The sequence below is a fragment of the Periophthalmus magnuspinnatus genome, chromosome 5 (assembly GCF_009829125.3).
Source record: "Periophthalmus magnuspinnatus isolate fPerMag1 chromosome 5, fPerMag1.2.pri, whole genome shotgun sequence".
Lineage (NCBI taxonomy): Eukaryota > Metazoa > Chordata > Actinopteri > Gobiiformes > Gobiidae > Periophthalmus > Periophthalmus magnuspinnatus.
In genome coordinates this window covers 17,172,504-17,190,546 of record NC_047130.1, presented here as the reverse complement: position 1 = coordinate 17,190,546, position 18,043 = coordinate 17,172,504, and the positions used below count along the sequence as shown (strand labels likewise).

The 18,043-nt window shown below is 39.7% G+C and overlaps 2 protein-coding genes across 5 annotated transcripts in view; one reads left to right on the top strand and one right to left on the bottom strand.

The window, feature by feature from the left end:
* The window catches only part of LOC117371683 (low-density lipoprotein receptor-related protein 1-like), a 258,778-nt gene that overhangs the window by 193,590 nt on the left and 47,145 nt on the right, over positions 1 to 18,043 (top strand). For all 4 annotated transcript variants that reach the window (XM_055222032.1, XM_033967384.2, XM_055222034.1 and 1 more), the window contains 5 exons: positions 10,482 to 10,671; positions 11,290 to 11,494; positions 13,023 to 13,215; positions 16,860 to 16,985; positions 17,530 to 17,658. In XM_055222032.1, the coding sequence (XP_055078007.1) occupies positions 10,482 to 10,671; positions 11,290 to 11,494; positions 13,023 to 13,215; positions 16,860 to 16,985; positions 17,530 to 17,658 (843 nt within the window). The remainder of the gene's footprint in view (positions 1 to 10,481; positions 10,672 to 11,289; positions 11,495 to 13,022; positions 13,216 to 16,859; positions 16,986 to 17,529; positions 17,659 to 18,043) is intronic.
* On the bottom strand, positions 3,395 to 7,425 carry LOC117371690 (delta-type opioid receptor). Its single transcript, XM_033967391.2, has 2 exons — positions 7,287 to 7,425; positions 3,395 to 4,515 (listed from the first exon to the last, which is right to left on the bottom strand). The coding sequence occupies exon 2, from the start codon at positions 4,469 to 4,471 to the stop codon at positions 3,455 to 3,457; it is 1,017 nt and encodes a 338-aa protein (XP_033823282.1). The 5' UTR covers positions 4,472 to 4,515; positions 7,287 to 7,425; the 3' UTR covers positions 3,395 to 3,454.

Genomic DNA, 18,043 nt, shown 5'->3' with positions numbered 1-18,043 from the left:
TCTGTTAATGTTCACCTCACTCTTTACTTTGAACCTGTTTTACAAGGAAATCTCAGATCCTGGGCTGTAATGGCGCTTTCCTAGAAACTCAGTGTTTAAGGTCATGTCATGTTAAATTGCTTCTATTTCTGGGTTTCAAATGACATAACATTCTATAGGCCAGTAACGTTTAATACAGATGGAGGGGCAGCTAAAATGAATATTGTTAAAATGCTGTTTGTCTTGTTGGTGTAATACAAGAAGTTAATGGGTCTATAGTCACTGAAAGAAATAAGCAGATGAAACATTTGTGAATTTATCTTGTAGATATTTCATGGCAAAGTACAATGTAATCAATAGGGAAAGCTGGCTCTTCCCTCCATCTGCGAGTATGACATAATCTCATTTTATAATCTGAAAACCTCTAATAGCTGTAAACAGACACAGGGCCCATGCAAATCAATATGGGGATCTAAGGCCTAATGTTCATAGCCTGGCCTGACCCAACGATAGAAATGATAGATGGTAGAAATCCAGTCTGGTTTTGCTTGCTTTGGATGTAATTCCAAGGCGGGATTAACAGTGTAACCAAATCAGAGCAATGTGCATGTCTTATCTCCCAGAGCTCAAGTGGGACTGACTGACAGGTGGATTAGCCAATCAGAGAAAGGCATGGTCTGTCGTCATCAAAGTGGTGGTTTACAAGTAAAAACAAAGAATAAAAAGAGTAGCATAGGGGGCGGAGAAATATTACACATTTCCGCAGAATCAATGAACGAAACAGTAAACCCTGTTAATCTGAGATGAGAGTTTGATTTTGTTCTTAATGATAGTTGTGTTGATCTTTAAAATCATCATAACTGATTGTAAAACCGTATCTCTGGCTACGTTCACGCTTCAGGCCAAATCTGATTGTTTTACCCATATGTGACCAGTGTGTGATTTTTACATGTCAGTGTGAACAGCTCAAATCTGACGCAGGCCTCATTTGTATGTGTCATGAATCTGAATCGATAGTCCACATTAAAATCGTGTTTTGGTGAGGCACATGTTCTCCTGCTCATCCTAAAGTAATTTTGAAAGTCTGTGCGAGTGAAGCAGCTCACATCAGTGTCCCACGGCTCCGACTCCTCATCCACATGCTCCTCCAAATGGAAGTGGCAGAAAGTTCCCCACAGACTGCCAGAACCTAAATCCTTACCCTCTTCCTTCTTGATATGCTTCGCAAAATGACTTGATTAAGTAAATATTGGCTCTGATTGCCAAAATAACTTGAAACAGCCACAAATGAGTCAGGACTGAGATGAATTGGGACCATGTTTACTTCCACAAACATGATGCACTGATGTGACATTGTGTTCTGCAGTGTTTTGTTGTGTGCTGTTTTGTTCTGTTGTGTTCTGTGTTTTGCTGTGTTCTTTTGTGTTCTGCTGTGTTCTTTTGTGTTGTGTTCTGTTACGTTCTGCTGTGTTCCTCTGTGTTCTTTTGTGTCGTGTTCTGTTGTGTTCTGTGTTTTGCTGTGTTCTGTCATGTTCTGCTGTGTTCTTTTGTGTCATGTTCTGCTGTGTTCTGTGTTCTGCTGTGTTCTGTTGTGTTCTGTGTTTTGCTGTTATCTGTCATGTTCTGCTGTGTTCTGTTTTGTCATGTTCTGCTGTGTTCCTCTGTGTTCTGCTGTGTTCCTCCGTGTTCTGTTGTGTCCCTCCGTGTTCTGTTGTGTTCCTCTGTGTTCTGTTGTGTTCCTCTGTGTTCTGTTGTGTTCCTCTGTGTTCTGGTGTGTTCCTCTGTGTTCTGTTGTGTTCCTCTGTGTTCTGTTGTGTTCCTCTGTGTTCTGCTGTGTTCTTATGTGTTCTGTTGTGTTCTTCTGTGTTCTGCTGTGTTCCTCTGTGTTCTGTTGTGTTCTGTTGTGTTCTGCTGTGTTCTGTTGTGTTCTGTTGTGCACATGCAGGTCACATTATAGTTACATAGCAGTCACATTTTGTTGTAACGTAAACAATTACATAAAAAAATCGGATACAAATAAAAAATCTGAATTTGGACACATGCTGCAGTGTGAACGCAGCCTTTGTATTCCCTCCCGTTCAGGATATACTGTAAACGCCTCATATTGTTCTGGGAGAACTCCGGCCAACAGACTGTGTTCACATTATATCACAACAGAATCTCTTTAGTTTAACATTGAGCTGGAGACAGGGCAGAATTCTATGGTGGAATTTGCTGTTTACCTGTCAGATTTCAGATGTGTTGACCTGAACTGTGTCTGAATGTGCACACTATTCCCCTGGTTAAGGCACTGTTTTGCTGTTTGTGCTGTTTGAATGTCCAATTGGTGAAAAATGCATTGGAAAAACATCAGTGGACAGAGACAGGTCTTTAAGTGGACACAACACGACTGAATGAAGCAAAGAGAAGCTCTGGTTCATCTCACTGTTGATCCTGATTATGAATAAAACACTATTAAATAAACCGTTGATGTGTAACGTTGCTACCGTTAGCTGCTTATCTTAGCTTGAACTGTGAACAGAGGGAGAATTTCCACATCTCATTTAAAAAAAAAAATCTGTTTACGTGAGATCCATCTTGACATAAACTTGTGTGATTATTATTAGTCCATAAAGACTTGTGCCAGTCCAATCTGATCATTATTTATGACACAATTCAACTTTTATCAGACCCAAGGTCACATGACCTGAAAGTAGTGAGCTGCACGTCTGAATCTCTGTGAACGAGCCTCTATAGAGTCCACTAAAGAGTGAGGGCTGTGGAGTGAACGAGGGGTGAGGGGCTGAGAGAGACATTCAGAAACAGCCCTGGATTATGGTTAATATCTGTAATTACTGGGCTTATTCACATGATACAAAAACTAAAAGTTCATCATCTTCTCTGTCAATGTAAATAAACAAAAGTGAAATTTCTCATAAGAGCTTCATAAAGTGGAGCCAATAATCAATGCCAAATATGTGATTATTTTGAGTTTAAGACTGATTTGGCAATATCGTATCAAATAACGATAAGCTTCATCTTAATATTTGGACATTTCTTCCAAAAACAGCAAATCTCCCATAGTGATGTCCAGACCCCTGCCCTCCATCTGAAATTATGACATCATCAAATTCATGATGATGTCACTTCCGGGTCCAACCAGAAACTTCACATCTGATTTCCAGCTTTGTTTTTGTTCCTTATTCATCAAACAAGACACAGTTCACTTTCATAAGTCTATGTTTAACCATAAACTGTATTAAATATGTAAATATATTCATAAGATAGCATGACATAGGATCATCACCGCTAGCTTAGCGTAGCCTAGCTTATTTTCTCAACCTCCCTCATATACTTTCTTTCAGTTATAACCATAGAGCCATAATTTTAACCTTGTTAACTTTTAACGACTGCAATCTTTTTTAATGTGAGATGTGTCAGCTGATGAACCCGGAGGTGACATTATACTTAACCACTAGAGCTAGCATAAATGTTGTCATGTCGTAGGCATAGAAACCACTCCATTGTCCTCCGGTCCTTTCTTCTTGAACAGTTTCACCAAGTCCTCTCTGAACTTTTGAGACATAAGCACATATAAAATGGGGTTAACTACAGTTGAGGAGGTGGCCATGAGTCTCGCGAACACGCTAAACGGTCCATATCGCGGTGACGTCCCAGTAGCTCCTGACGCCTCATCTGCTACGAGTGCTAGCGTTAGTCCGTAGGAAGGCAACCAGCAAACCGTGAATGCCAGCACCAACATGGCTGACGTTTGGGTTACTTTACTCTGATAGCGTTCAACTTGTGGAGCTCTCGTTTGATGTCTCGTAACCCATAGGAACATATAGATACCGCTATACGCTACTGCAATCGTAAACAGTGGTAGTAAAAATGCTACGACAAAATGAACTAGCCCGTAGATCATTTGTCCTTTATGGGATAAGAAGGAAAAGCAAACAAGCCCATCTGGAGTGCTTTTGGGAGTGCCTACATATCTGAATATCAGCTGCGGTATGGCTAATCCACAAGCAGGAATCCACAGAAGACATGCTACCAAAGTTACGCGCTTTGGAGAAAGTAGGAAATACGCTTTCGCTGGCTTGACGACAGTTAGATAGCGTGAAACGGCTAAAGCGGCTAGCGTAAATACAGAAGCAGAGGTGCAAGCTGATCCAAGAAACCCAACCAGTCTGCACATAACATCTCCGAAGGGCCAGTGTTGAAGAGCGGTCGCTGCAGTGTGAAATGGAAGCACGGAGAGGAGCAAGAGATCTGCAGCGCTAAGGGCCAGCAGCAAGATGTCCGTCCCAGTCCCGGTGACTGAATTCTGGGGAGAGGATCCAGGTGGTCCACGCCTTCGCCTTCCACACAGGATCACTATCACCATGCTGTGTCCGCAAATACCCAAAGTCAATATGAAGGCGTCCAAAATAGGGACCAAGACTCGCTCCACCTCCCCCAGACCAGAGTGGCTGCTGTTCCCATCTGGAGAGGTGGAGTTCCAGTGGTGCATTTTACCCACAGAGGAGTGAGAGGGGTGGGGAGGTCATGCTGCGACTGCGGGTAGAAAAAAAGAGCAGTTAGGGTCAGTGTGTGGTGAGCGTTTGTGTAGAGATAAGAACAATATCTTAGAGACAAAGATGGGAGAGGCATTTTAGGATGGTCTGTAAGAGTTAAGATTGCTGCAGCTTCTGTTAAACGTTCTATTTGGTGTTTAAGGGTTTTATTTTAATGCTTTTGGACACATTTACTTTGGTATTTTACATTGCAGTGGGTCATTTTATTGCAGTGTAGTCACATGCTAAATCTGTTTAATGTATTTTATTATATAACTCAGTTGGTAGAGCGTTTTGTCCACTCATCTGAAGGTTGGCTGGTGTTGTGCACAGAGCCAGTTGTTACAAATCTGCAGTAAAAATCCAGTACAGCACCTTTAAAGTTCACCTTTCTCATATTGTTTACTTTATCTGTACACGGCCCCATTTGAATGTTATTTAAAGTGGATTAGATGCAGTTTAAATGTTTCAGTCCCGCTGCTTCATTTGCTACTGTAAACAGATAAAACAATAGAGCCGCGTGTTCAGTGTTGTAAATGTGCAGATAACACCAGCCTCAGTGACGAGTCAAAGGTCAAACAGTCCACACGGAAATGCCTGCACAGATTCACACAAGCCATAGTCATAATGTACCTCTACTGGGGGGTTTGGTCCTGGTTTAGATCTGGTTTGGTCTTGGTTTAGTTCTGGTTTTGATCTGGTTTGGTCTGGGCTTGGTCCTGGTCTGGTCCTGGTTTAGACCTTGTTTGGTCCTGGTTTAGACCTGGTTTGGTCCTGGTTTGCTCCATGTTTGATCCTGGCTTAATCATGATGTAGACTTAGGTTTGGTCGTGGTTTGATCCTAGTTTGGTCCTGCTTTAATCCTGGTTTGATCCTGCGTTAATCCTAATGTACATTTGGGTTTGGTCGAGTTCTAATCCTAGCCTAGTCCAGGTTTAGTTATGGGTTTAGTTCTAGTTTAGTCCCAGTTTTTGAGGCTCTGTGTGTTCAAGTGTGAATGCAGTATAAATATAAATGATAATATTTGTGTTAAACATTAATAGAAGCAGATTTTTTTCTGAGAAACAAATATTATGCAAGTACAAATATGAAGTAGTCATTATACAGAAGTTTGGATGAAATAAGTGTTTGGTTTTACAATGGCATGACCTGTTTGATGTTAATATTAAGAAGATTTAACATGGTAAACATTGTCTGCACGATGAACAGAACAGTATTAAAGTGAATAGCTTTTCAAAATAGCAAAATACTTAACACTTTTGAAACAAATATTAGTACAATTTTGTATTAAAGGGCCCATGTTACACTATTCTCTAATCTGTTCTAATGTTGTTTCCTCATCACAAACAGACCTGGAGTTGTGTTTTGTTTCATTCACACATGGTTAACACACAGACCTGCATATTTAGGGTGAGTTCTTCTCTCAAACAGAAAACACTCTGTTCCACCTTGTGATGTCATTAGGTGGTAAAACAGGAAGTGCTCCACTGTGTCTTTAAACTCCACACACCTTCACTAGAATCATTTGGAAGATTTCAGCCCTTGAATTGTCAATCTCTACTGAACTAAAGGTAAAAGGAGCTGTTAACTTGAAAACTACCACTTCATGACATCACAAGGTGGAACAGAGCATTTTGAGCTTTGGAGATGTGACAGACTGAAGAGCCAATCCTCTGTCTGTAAAAGCATGTGGTCTGGAGCAGATTTCAGACTTAGGAGGAAGATATTTTACTATTTTTGTCTTAAAAAATAATTATTCAAAATCAGGAAATATACTAAAAATTAATCAAAACTGTGATAGATGAATAGGAGGCACAAAAAGCAGCCCTCATTAAATATACGTCACAATAAAACCTATTTACAGAGCAATTAAAGCTACAGTATGTAACTCTCTGGCGGTGGCACGTCAACTGCCCGATTCCATGGAAACAGAAAGTTAAAACCATACTTTGGAACATTCCCCATAGACATAGATTTTATGCTATGCTATTTATCCTATGCCTTACAGTAGAAGAGAATAGCCTAAGGAACAACATTTCCATGGAAACAGCAGGTGGAGACCCTCGTTTAAGCCAAATAAGAGTCAGGTTTGTGGAGATGCAAGCCCGCTCAGAGTAAGGACGCATGTTTTTTGAGCTTTTCAGTGGAATAACCAAAATCTAATTGTAAAAAAAAAAAGCTTTTGTTTGTGTCTGTTTTTCGGCCAGAATGCTACATACTGGGGCTTTAAATATAGGCACAGCAAGGCAATTTTATGTCTATAGCACAGTTGGTACACAAAGTCATTTAAAGTGCTTTACAGAAAAAGAAAGATGTTAAAATCAGACAAATTAAAACAGAAATAATCACAAATAATCATCATAAAACTAAAATAAAAAAATATACACGTTGTGATCAATTATTCTTGCCAATATAAGGTATCCAGGTATTCGTACTTAAGTAGATTTTCACGTGAATACTTTTTACTTTTATTTCACAACATTTGAGAGCAGTATCAGTACAATAAACAGAAAAAACTACTTTAGTGTGAATCTGTTTTTGGCCAAACTGTTACATACTGTGGTTTTAAATATATACACGTTGTAATGTAAATTTTTGCCAATATAATACAAAAATCTGATCAACGACATTTCCCAACCATGTGAACCTGCAGACTTAGACTTTTCACTCAGTGCAATCACTACTGGCCCAGCTAAGAGAATGTCCACTGATTTCACCATAAAAAATCACTGACTCCAGCTAAATAGACACAACTCTAAGATTTTTTTTTACCTCAAAGCAGCCGACGACTCCTCACTGTTCCTCAATCAAACCCATTCATGATCCACACGCTCCAGCCTCCAGAAAACACACAGAAGAGAGAAAAATGTGGAGAGAATTGTAATAGGTTTAAAGACATAAATGTAATGAGAAGCCGAGAGAAAAAGAGGGAGGGAGAGAAAGACAGAAACTACGCTGAACTCTGGACTCATGACTGAAGCTGCTGCGTGATTGGCTGACGTGTGCTCATGGGGCGGGGCTACGAAAGACAGAACACAGTCTTTCCCCTTTGTAATGTCATCGCTAGCTGGGTGAAAGTAACTAGATACTTTGGATTTCAGTACATTTAAGTGAAGTATATGTAGTAGTAGCAGTAGTAGTAGTGGCAGCAGTAGTAGTGGCACTAGTAGCAATAGAAGTAGCAGTACTAGTAGTAGTAGTAGTGGTGGTATTGTTGGTTGTACGAGTAGTATCGATTAATTAAATTAGTTGATTTACTTTAGGTCAAACAATATTCTTTATTGAACCATTGCAGTCCCATTCTAATAGTAGTAGTAGTGGTGGTGGTGGCAGTAGTAGTTGTAGTGGTGGTAATAGCAGTATTAGTAGTAGTAGTAGTAGCAGTGGTAAACATTTGGTGGACTCACCTGCTTGTCTCCATGGTGATTGTTTTAAGTTTTATGTCATATTGTGGAACATTATACACAGTGGTGGAATGTAGCTACTGTACCTAAGTATAATTTTAGGTATCTATAATTTACTTTATTACATTTTAATGTGGATACTTTTTACTTCAGTACATTTGAGAGCAGTATCTGTACTTTATACTCCACTACATTTTTGAACTGGACTGAAAAGTATTTTTATTATTGTGTGAGACCTGCTGAAAATGCTGAGGGTTTATTTTTGACATGTTCATAATTTGAACAAAACAAAAATATACAAATAAAAAGAGAAAAAAACAATAGATTCAGTCGTTTTTGTTTGAGCTCAAATCTATATCTAAATCACTCCATTTGAAGCTTTATTAGACTCAAAATCTGCACTAAGTACTTTTACTTTATACTCTATATCTGTGCATTTTCAATTTCAATTTTTTCATATGATTCTTTTACTTTTTGCTCTGGTATCCGTAGTTTTACTCAAGTAAGAAAATTGAGTACTTCTTCCACCACTGAGCAACAGTGCCATCATCCGTTTTCTTGGGCTTATCCGGGACCGTGTCGCGGGGGCAGCAGTCTAAGCAGGAACTCACAGACTTCCCTCACCCCAGACACTTACTCCACCTCTTCCTGTGGGACCCCAATGCGTTCCCAGGCCAGCTGAGAGACATAGTCCCTCTAGTGAGTCCTGTGTCTTCCCCGGGGCCTCCTCCTAGGCAACAGTAGAGCTTGTACTTTTATCTGCCATATATTACTCTGCGGGAATACTTTCACTTTAACTCTTCAATGTATTTATGTATTAATAGCCCCATGAGATCAAACATGTCTCTGTGAAGGGGGTGTTGAACTGGAGTACTTCTGCATTCATTATCGCTCTAAAACCAAACATTAAAAGATATGGAGTGTGTGGACAAATAGAACTTCATAAGGAGGAGAGATAGTGTGCGCTGGGAGTACACGCTGTTGTCACAAACTGCAGATAATTGTAATAAAAATACACAAGGGGCAGTATAACGAGCAGAGTTCAAGAGCTGTAAATCCCTTCATCACTGATATTATGAACAGGACGCAGAGAGTACACAGAGAGGACCCCACTCAGGCCCGGCTCCACTCTCCAGTGTAAACACGGCAATAACAGCAATAACAGGAACTTCAGAGCAGAGGTGATGGATGGTTCATTAATAAAGCCTTGATAAGTGGATTTAAAGCTGCAGTATGCAACATTTCATTGTCATACATGAAATTAAAGATTGCACTTATATTTGGTATTAACTGTTAACTAGGCATGGCATGAAATTTTGTGTGACGATTTCATGGCTAAAATAATTGTGATTAACGATAATATCACGATTAAAGTTGTTATGGATATGAATAATTATATCTTTACCAGAGAATATTGTTAGGGTCCAATTCTGGGCCCCTAAGACCCTGGGGACCCAACAAACTGACCCCTTTGTTATGGCGATTATCTTTGTGGCTGATTATCGTGATTATATAAAATATCCCACAAACGATTATTGTCGACCCTTTTATCACGATAAATGATATTATATGTTATTGTTTATTGTCCCATCCTTACTGCTAACACATGACATATTTAGATCACCATTTTACCTTTTATTTTTTTGAAATTGGTGTATTTACTCTTTTGTACTTCATACTTAGAGTCAAACAATCAAGCAAAAATGTGTTTGTTAAAGGTACAGTGTGTAACTTTCATTTTTAACAATATTTCATTCACTGATGGTTTTACATAAATTCAAACAATTAGCAATGCACTAGTAGTAGTTTTTGCAGCCACAGTAGTAGTAGTAGTAGTAGTAGTAGTAGTAGTAGTAGTAGTAGTAGTAGTAGTAGTAGTAGTAGTAGTAGTAGTAGTAGTAGTAGTAGTAGAGGTGGTTGGTTGAACAAAACTCAGTTCAAATCTTTATCAAAATCACTAAATTTGAAGCTTTATAAAACCTCAAAATCTGCACAAAACACTTGTAATTTTTACTCTTTAAGCACATTTTTAAACAGGTGCTTTAATACTTTTACTCAAGTGATACTTTTACTTTTATCTGAGTAATTTTTGCACCGGTATCTATACTTTTACTTACTAAAATTGAGCACTTCTTTCATCACTGGTATTAGTATTAGTAGTGGTATTATCATCAGGAGGTCAATGGTGGGGGGACGAAGAGGTCTTTTGTCCCATCTCTTAGGGGCCCAGAGCTGGACCCTCTTCCTATTCATTTATATTAGAGGAGGGACCCGGATCTGCAAATTTCTGTTTACAAGCCTGATCAGTGGTAGTGTTTGTAGTGCTATTATCAGTAGTAGTAGCAGTACTCAAATGCTACTCAAAAGCTGTAGAATATGAAGTTAAATGTTTTTTATGAAATAGGAATGGAAAAATATTTGAAAACTCTGCCATACAAAAGTAAATAGTGTGTATCTGATTTTTTTTTTTCATGTTCGTGTCCATTTTGCCTCCTTCTACAAACACATATATAGTATTTCTTGTGCGTTCCTCAGTATTCACCCCTCTGCTCTGTTTGTACAGATGTGGGCTCAGTGGAGGGCCTGGCGTACCATCGGGGTCTGGACATGTTGTACTGGACCAGCTACACCACCTCCACCATCACACGGCACACGGTGGAGCAGAGCCGCTGGGGCGCAGTGGACCGGCAGACTGTGGTCAGCATGTCCGGAGATGACCACCCCAGAGCCTTTGTGCTGGACGAGTGTCAGGGGTGAGACAAGATGGACACAAGAGAGGAAGTAGGAGTGGTAGGAGTGGTAGTGTTAGTAGTAGTAGTAATAGTAACAGTAGTAGTAGTAGAAGTAGGAGTAGTAGGAGTAGTGGTAGTGGTAGTAGTGGACGAGTACCAGGGGTGAGACACGTTGAACTCAAGAGATGGTAGTAGTAGTAGGAGGAGTGGTAGTGTTATGTTAGTAGTAGTTGTAGTAGTAGTAGTAGTAGTAGTAGTTGTAGTTGTAGTGGTATTTGTAGTACTGGATGAGTACCAGAGGTGAGACAGATTTAACTCAAGTGATGTTAGTAGTAGTAGTAGTAGTAGTAGTAGTAGTAACTGTAGTAGTACTAGTAGTAGTAGTAGTCGTAGCAGTATTAGCAGTAATAGTAGTAGTAGTAATAGTTCTAGTGGTAGTAGTAGTAGTACTGCATTAGTGCCATGTGTGAGACAAGTTTAACTCAAGTGATGTTAGTAGTAGTAGTAATTATAACAGTAGTAGTAGTAGCAGTAGTAGCGGTGGTAGTGGTAGTAGTAGTTGTACTGGATGAGTGCTGGAGGTGACAGGTTTAACTCATGTCATATTAGTAGTACTAAACCCCCTGCTCTGTCCCACAGCCTGATGTTCTGGACCAACTGGAACGAGCAGTACCCCAGTATCATGAGAGCCACTCTGAACGGAGGAAACGTCATCATCATCATCGGCTCAGACGTCCGGACTCCCAACGGACTCGCCATTGATCACCGAGCTGAGAAACTCTACTTCTCTGACGCCACACTGGACAAGATCGAACGCTGCGAGTACGACGGCAGCAGACGCTATGTGAGGACACGCCCTTTGGTCTAGAGATCGAGCGACATGGGGTTTTTCATGGATGATGCCGATACCGATTGTTTGGAATCCAGAAAACCCAGAGGCTGATGAACATATTTTTAGGCCAATATGTAGGACCAATTTGGATTATTTTCCCCAAATTTTAATATACTACAAACTCACCCACAGCCATTTTGACTATAAACTTATAATGAAGCTGTGTAGTCACGTTTTCTGCAGTTATCTTTTGGCACTAAAGTTCAAAGTTCAAATTCAAATTAACTTTAATGTGTGCTCTTTAGGCAGCAGGTCAGCCCAAACAAAATGTCAGAATGTACTGTAGCAGCTCTTGAGCTCAAATTATGTCCTCTGAGTGCTGTCGGCATCTAATTATAAAGCTTTATACGTTTTATTGTCCCATAATCAGGAAGTGCGCATTAGGAAGTGCTAGATATTGATAGCATTACCGTGATGGCAAAACTCCACTCTGGTTTCTGAGAGTTGTGAGAAGTGCTTATAAAGTCATCATGGTGAATCATTAAAGATGTTCTGAATGCATAAAGTGAGGAATGACTTTGGACCACTGCAAACTGTTTAAAATGAACTAGTTCTGTTTTTCACATTTTTAAGATGGTAAAAATCAGGTACAGAGACTTTTAGGGTATAAAGTGTTAAACAATTTTTTTTTATAGTTGTGCTGCCCCCTGCAGTTTGTTTGCACCAAAAATCTTTCAAAAGAAAATAACTTTCAAGGATATTTAATAAATCAGACCTATTCTGCAAAATTGACTTTTCAGAGCTTTTAAGCATATTATGGTAAATGGTAAATGGTCACATTTTTCTATAGCGCTTTTCTACCTTCAAGGCACTCAAAACGCTTTACATATTACAGTTGTTTCCTTCTCATTCACACTCTGTTGTATTTGGAGTGATTCATGTTTGAGTAATATTTAATTGCTTATTTTCAAGATGTCATTTTGCCAATTGATTCACATTTTCTCCACCACCAGTACACGCCCACTGTGACACGCCCACTGTGACACGCCCACTGTGACACGCCCACTGTGACACGCCCACTGTGACGTACACACTTCCTTCTCCAGTTTTATTTTCTTAATTGGTGATACTCGTAGGATTCAGCAGTGTCACGTAGTCATTTTGGTACAAATAAAAAAATAAAATAAACGCTTCTTGCTAGTGTGATGTGCAGCTGTCCATAGGGGGCGCCCAAAGCTCCATTACTTTTTGTTGTGATGACATTTACGGCGACGTCAGCTCCCATTGTACACCGCAGTTTTCTTACATGTAAATTAGCAGACTTGTTTCATTTATTAAGTCGCTTCAGATGAATATTGTGATGTAAAATGTGCACATTATAACATAATGATCCACAGTGTCAAAGATTATAACTATAGAGTGACAAAAGCACAATAGGTCTGCTTTAAGTGTTCTGGTTTATATTGATCTTAGTATTAGTACTTGCACACACGTTACATCACATCACAGTATCTCTCTGGCTTTGTGTCGCCCCCTGCAGGTGGTGTTGAAGAACGAGCCGGTGCACCCGTTCGGGCTGGCGGTGTACGGGGACTACCTCTTCTGGACTGACTGGGTGCGCAGGGCGGTGCTGAGAGCCGATAAATACACAGGAGCGGAGATGAAGGTGCTGAGAGCCGACATCCCACAACAGCCGATGGGAATCATCGCCGTCGCCAATGACACCAACAGCTGTGAGTGCAATATATCGCAGTATTGGCTGATGCAATAATCAATATCGCAACACTAAGTTCTCCATTTTACAAAAGACAAAAACAAAACAAATACAATGTAAGACAAGAGACAGCTCCTTTTACCTCCACATAACATCACAAGGTGGAACAGAGCAGGGATGATATAGAAATTTTGCGTGACGATTATCATGGCTAAAATAATTGCGACTAACGATTATATCACGATAATGATTAACGTTGTTATAGATATGAATAATTATAACTATAACAGAGAATATTATGGATAAAATGGGCCATCAACTGATTTTTTTTATTTAACTGAACTTGTAGAGGTAAAAAGTCAATTCAAATATTGCAGTACTTTCATGATCGCAAAAAAACCCAAAAAAACTTAAAGTTAATAAGAATATTGCATCTTTTTCTCATATTGTGTGGCCCTGATCAGTATTTTCACTGTACAAATGGCTGTGTTTTAATAAGGCAGGTGGCGTCCTTCTCTCTGGTTTAGTCTTGAACCAGTTATTAAGGTTAATGTCTTATGTAACTAATTAAAACCGTTTATGCCTCAGACCAAATAATTTTTTTTCTCTATTCAAACTATGAGGAGCAATATAACATCAAGAGCCTCTTAAGACTGTGTCCTGCTTTTGAAAGTCTGGAGAGGAGCTAAGGTCAGATATGGTCACAACAGAACATACAGAAGCAGTAACTCTATTTACTGCTCACCAGCCCATACTGCCCCCTTGTGGTGCAGTTACATTAAATTCAAGAAGCGTCACATTGCGTTTCAGTAGCAAGGACCACGATAAAGATATTTATTTATGATATGGATAGATGTGGAGGCTGGGGAGAGACGCAAGGATAAGGGCTCTGTGTCAGGAGGTTAGCCCAGCCGATTCAGGACCCTCCCTCTCTTTGAAGATGGTGAGGTCTTCAGGCTGAGAGATGAACAGTCGACACAGGGAGGGGTCGAGAGAGCGGAGACAGACGTGTTTGGCAGAGGGTGATAGGGCTTCTGGGTAATTAAAGGTGTGGTGTTGCCGGGATAGGCTTGTAAAAATAGGGCTTCTGGGTAATTAGAGGTGTGGTTGAGGTGAGCGGTGGTTCGATGGAGAGGAGCAGGAGGAGGCTGAGGCTTGGTCCTGCTCCTGAGTTAATCATATTAACTCCACATACTGATGCACTTTGTATTTTATTAAAAGTCTCCTGTTGGACTAGTGCCAGTTTGCTGTTTGTTCCCACATTAAACGCTGTGATCAGGAACTTTGTAAATATTATAATTTATAATGTAAATTTATGATGCGCCTTGAGGACATAATGACATAATGAAGTGAAAAGTGTTTGAATGCTGCCTGAGCAGAGCAGTGTCAGTTTGACTTCTAAACCTCTGATATCTTTATATGGATTGTAGATTAGTAACATATTTTAGGTTTATCTTAAATCTAAACTATTCCACTTCCACCACTGCCCGTCCCAACCCTCAACCTTTGCACTGACCTGGCAAATCCAGAACGACATTTCTCTATATGTTTTATACAGAGGGATATCGAGCCAGAACCAAACAAGGGGCTCATTGGTCACCCACTAGTTTGAACAAAATCACATTTCCCTTGCCCCAGATTTACAAAGTTATAAGCTTCTCTCTAGAAATCTGTGATGTTTTTCAATCCCTTATGATATAGTTTCCTTTCTTTTTTCCTCTTCATAAGCAGCCATATTTGTCTATACGGATGGGCTGTGCATGTCCCTGATTGGCTACTCCACCTGTCAATCACACCCATTTGAAAACTCTAGACGTGTGTATTCTGTATCCCAGGCAACCGCTGCCCCGCTCTCTTTTTCTCCAATTAAACACTTGTTAGCTGCACATAATTGAAGAGGAAGAATAGCTCGCCATCTTTCCTGCATGTTCTGTTCTTTGGTAATTTAAAATAATTGGTTTTCATTTGGTATTTTAGAATGTGGTCTATAGTGAGAGAAACAATACATTTTTTTTCTCTTTTTACAATGTAATTAAAGGGGCCGTATTACACTGTTTTCTGATCTTTTCTAATGTTGTTTCTTCAGCACAAACAGACCTGGAGTTGTGTTTTGTTTCACTCACATGTTTAACACACAAATCCTACATATTTAGGCTGAGTTCTTCTCTCAAACAGAAAACACTCTGTTCCACCTTGTGATGTCATCATGTTGTAATACAGGAAGGGCTCCACTGTGTTTTTAAACTCCATACACCTTCACTGGAATCATTTGGATCATTTCAGCTCTGGAATTGCCAATCGTTTCTGAACAAAAGGTAAAACATAGATGCCAACTTGAAAAATACCACTTCATGACATCACAAGGTGGAACAGAGCATTTTGAGCTTTGGAGATGTGACAGACTGATAATAAAGTGTTACTCAAACGTGTGAATGAAACAAAACACAATTCCAGGGCTGTTTTTGATGATTTAACAGCCTTAAAACATGGCTTAAACCTCAGAAGAGTCCATTTTGTGTGATATAGGACCTTTAAACGCATTGTAAAGAGTTTAAGAAAAAGCGATTGATTGTGATGGTCCACGGTCTGAAAAAGTGGAGTTCTAATTCACTTTATGTTTTATCTCTCCCTAATGGAACATAACAAAGCGCTGGTGTTGTTCAGGCCCAGTGGAGCTGCTAATGAAGTGACATCTGGAAATTCCACACGCACCGTTCTGGCTCTGACTCAAAAATATGAATGAACTGATGTTTGAGGCTCCATCTCTCTGTTTATCAATATTGATACTTTGCAGCTGATGGCATCAACATTCCCTGGGGGGGTGGAGCTAACTATAAGTATTGTTGTGCCTGAAGCTCTGTTACTCAAGTTAGACTTTTTAATCTGAGCTTTTGTTTTAACACAGCCTGACCAGAAAGAACTGACCAGTGGTGGATGAAGTACTGAATTTTGTTACTTACCCGTTTAAAAATGTACTTGACGATTAAAAAGTAAAACTACATCACGCAATTGTTAATTTGTTAAAGTGTAAATGTAGAGATAAAGATTCAAAATGAGACATATTTTGGTCAGCAGCAGCATTACGAATCAGTTTTTTTTTCATTTTTCTCATGAATTTTGTGTATTTCTTTTTGTTTTTCTCAAAGCCGAAGCTTGAAGTCAAAAACTTTAGTCATGATGTTTCCACAAACATGGTAAAAATACTCCCTCAAATCATCTGAAAAGTAATTTTTACTTTTCAGTCCTGTTCAAAAATGTAGTGGAGTAGAAAGTACAGATACTGCTCTCAAATATAGTGAAGTAAAAGTAAAAGAGTTTGCTAATGTGTGTCATGTGCATCGTCACCATGGTAACTGCTGAACATTTTGCCATAGACATCAAAGCAGAACCCCCACCGTGATGTCACTGCAAAGTATCAACATCTGACACATGCCCAAGGGTGCAAATTGTGAGCCCTACCTTAAAATCATCTTGGAGGGGCCCCCACTACATTTTGTCTATTGGAAAATGCATATTACAGAGTTAGTGAGGGGCCCCTCGCTGCACGGGACCCTGGGTAAACTGTACTCTTTACCCCCCCCCAGTCCGACACCCCTGCACATGCCTTACAAAAGTCAAATAAAATTACTGTTTCATGAGTTTTGACCCCTCTCCTCTGTGCAGGCGAGTTCTCTCAGTGTCGGGTGAATAATGGCGGCTGTCAGGACTTGTGTCTCCTGACCTCTGATGGAAGGGTCAACTGCAGTTGCCGTGGAGACAGGAAGCTCCTAGAGGATAACACCTGCATCGGTAAAGTACAGTGGAACTTAACACTTCAGCAGAATGTTCTTGTTAACAAAATGTGCTGTTTTATTAAGAGTATCCATGTTCAGTTTTATTGTTAAGAGTGGGATGGGACAAGGCAACTTGTAACTTTTTAAATCTGAAAAAAAGTCTCTCAGGACAGAAACCTTCCCTGAATAGCTTTAGAATGATCTTGAGCTGTAGCAGATGCAAAGTAGGAGCTTATTTTTATTCCCCCCAGATATTTGTGATAAAATAACAGGACAATACTCAGGGCTTTTATGTGTCTACCTGCATGTGTGACTTAACATTGCATTTAATTAACTGCATGTAAATTAAAATGAAAATTTAATCACATTTTATTAAATATTATTTCATTTGTGCCGACTAAATGCTGAGGTGCTCAAACTGTCCAGTAGTATCAGTACTTTAAAATGATCACGACTCACACAAAGGCTTAATATTTGTGCTTCTAATGTCACTCTCACTCAGTCCACTTATTTACACAGTCTACGTTCTAACCCCAGTGATGTTTGTGTTTCTGTCTCAGCCCTGAACACGACCTGTAACAGCATCGACGAGTTTGAGTGTGGAAACGGAGACTGTATCGAGTACGTCCGGACCTGTGACGGCACGCCTCACTGCAAAGACAAGTCTGATGAGAAGCAGTCCTACTGTGGTACGCACTACTACACAAATACACCTCTGCATGTGCCTCTAAGACCTGTTCAAGTGTGGATAGAAGTACTGCGTTATACCCTTTCTATTATGTTAGAAGGGGCAGTCGTGGTAGTAGTAGTAGTAGTAATAGTAGTAGCTCTAGTAGTAGTAGCAGCTATAGCAGTATCTGTAGCAGTAGCAAAGACTGTAGCAGTAGCAGCAGTAGTAATAGTAGTAGCTCTAATATAGTAGTTGTAGTAGTTGTAGTAGTAGCCAGGAACCCATATAACTGAAAAAGGAGACAAGTATTCAAAATATTTCAAATATAATGACTTTGATATTCTTGTTGACTTTTTTTTTTTCAAAGCTCTTTTTACTACAGTTTAGCAATATAAAAAATAAAA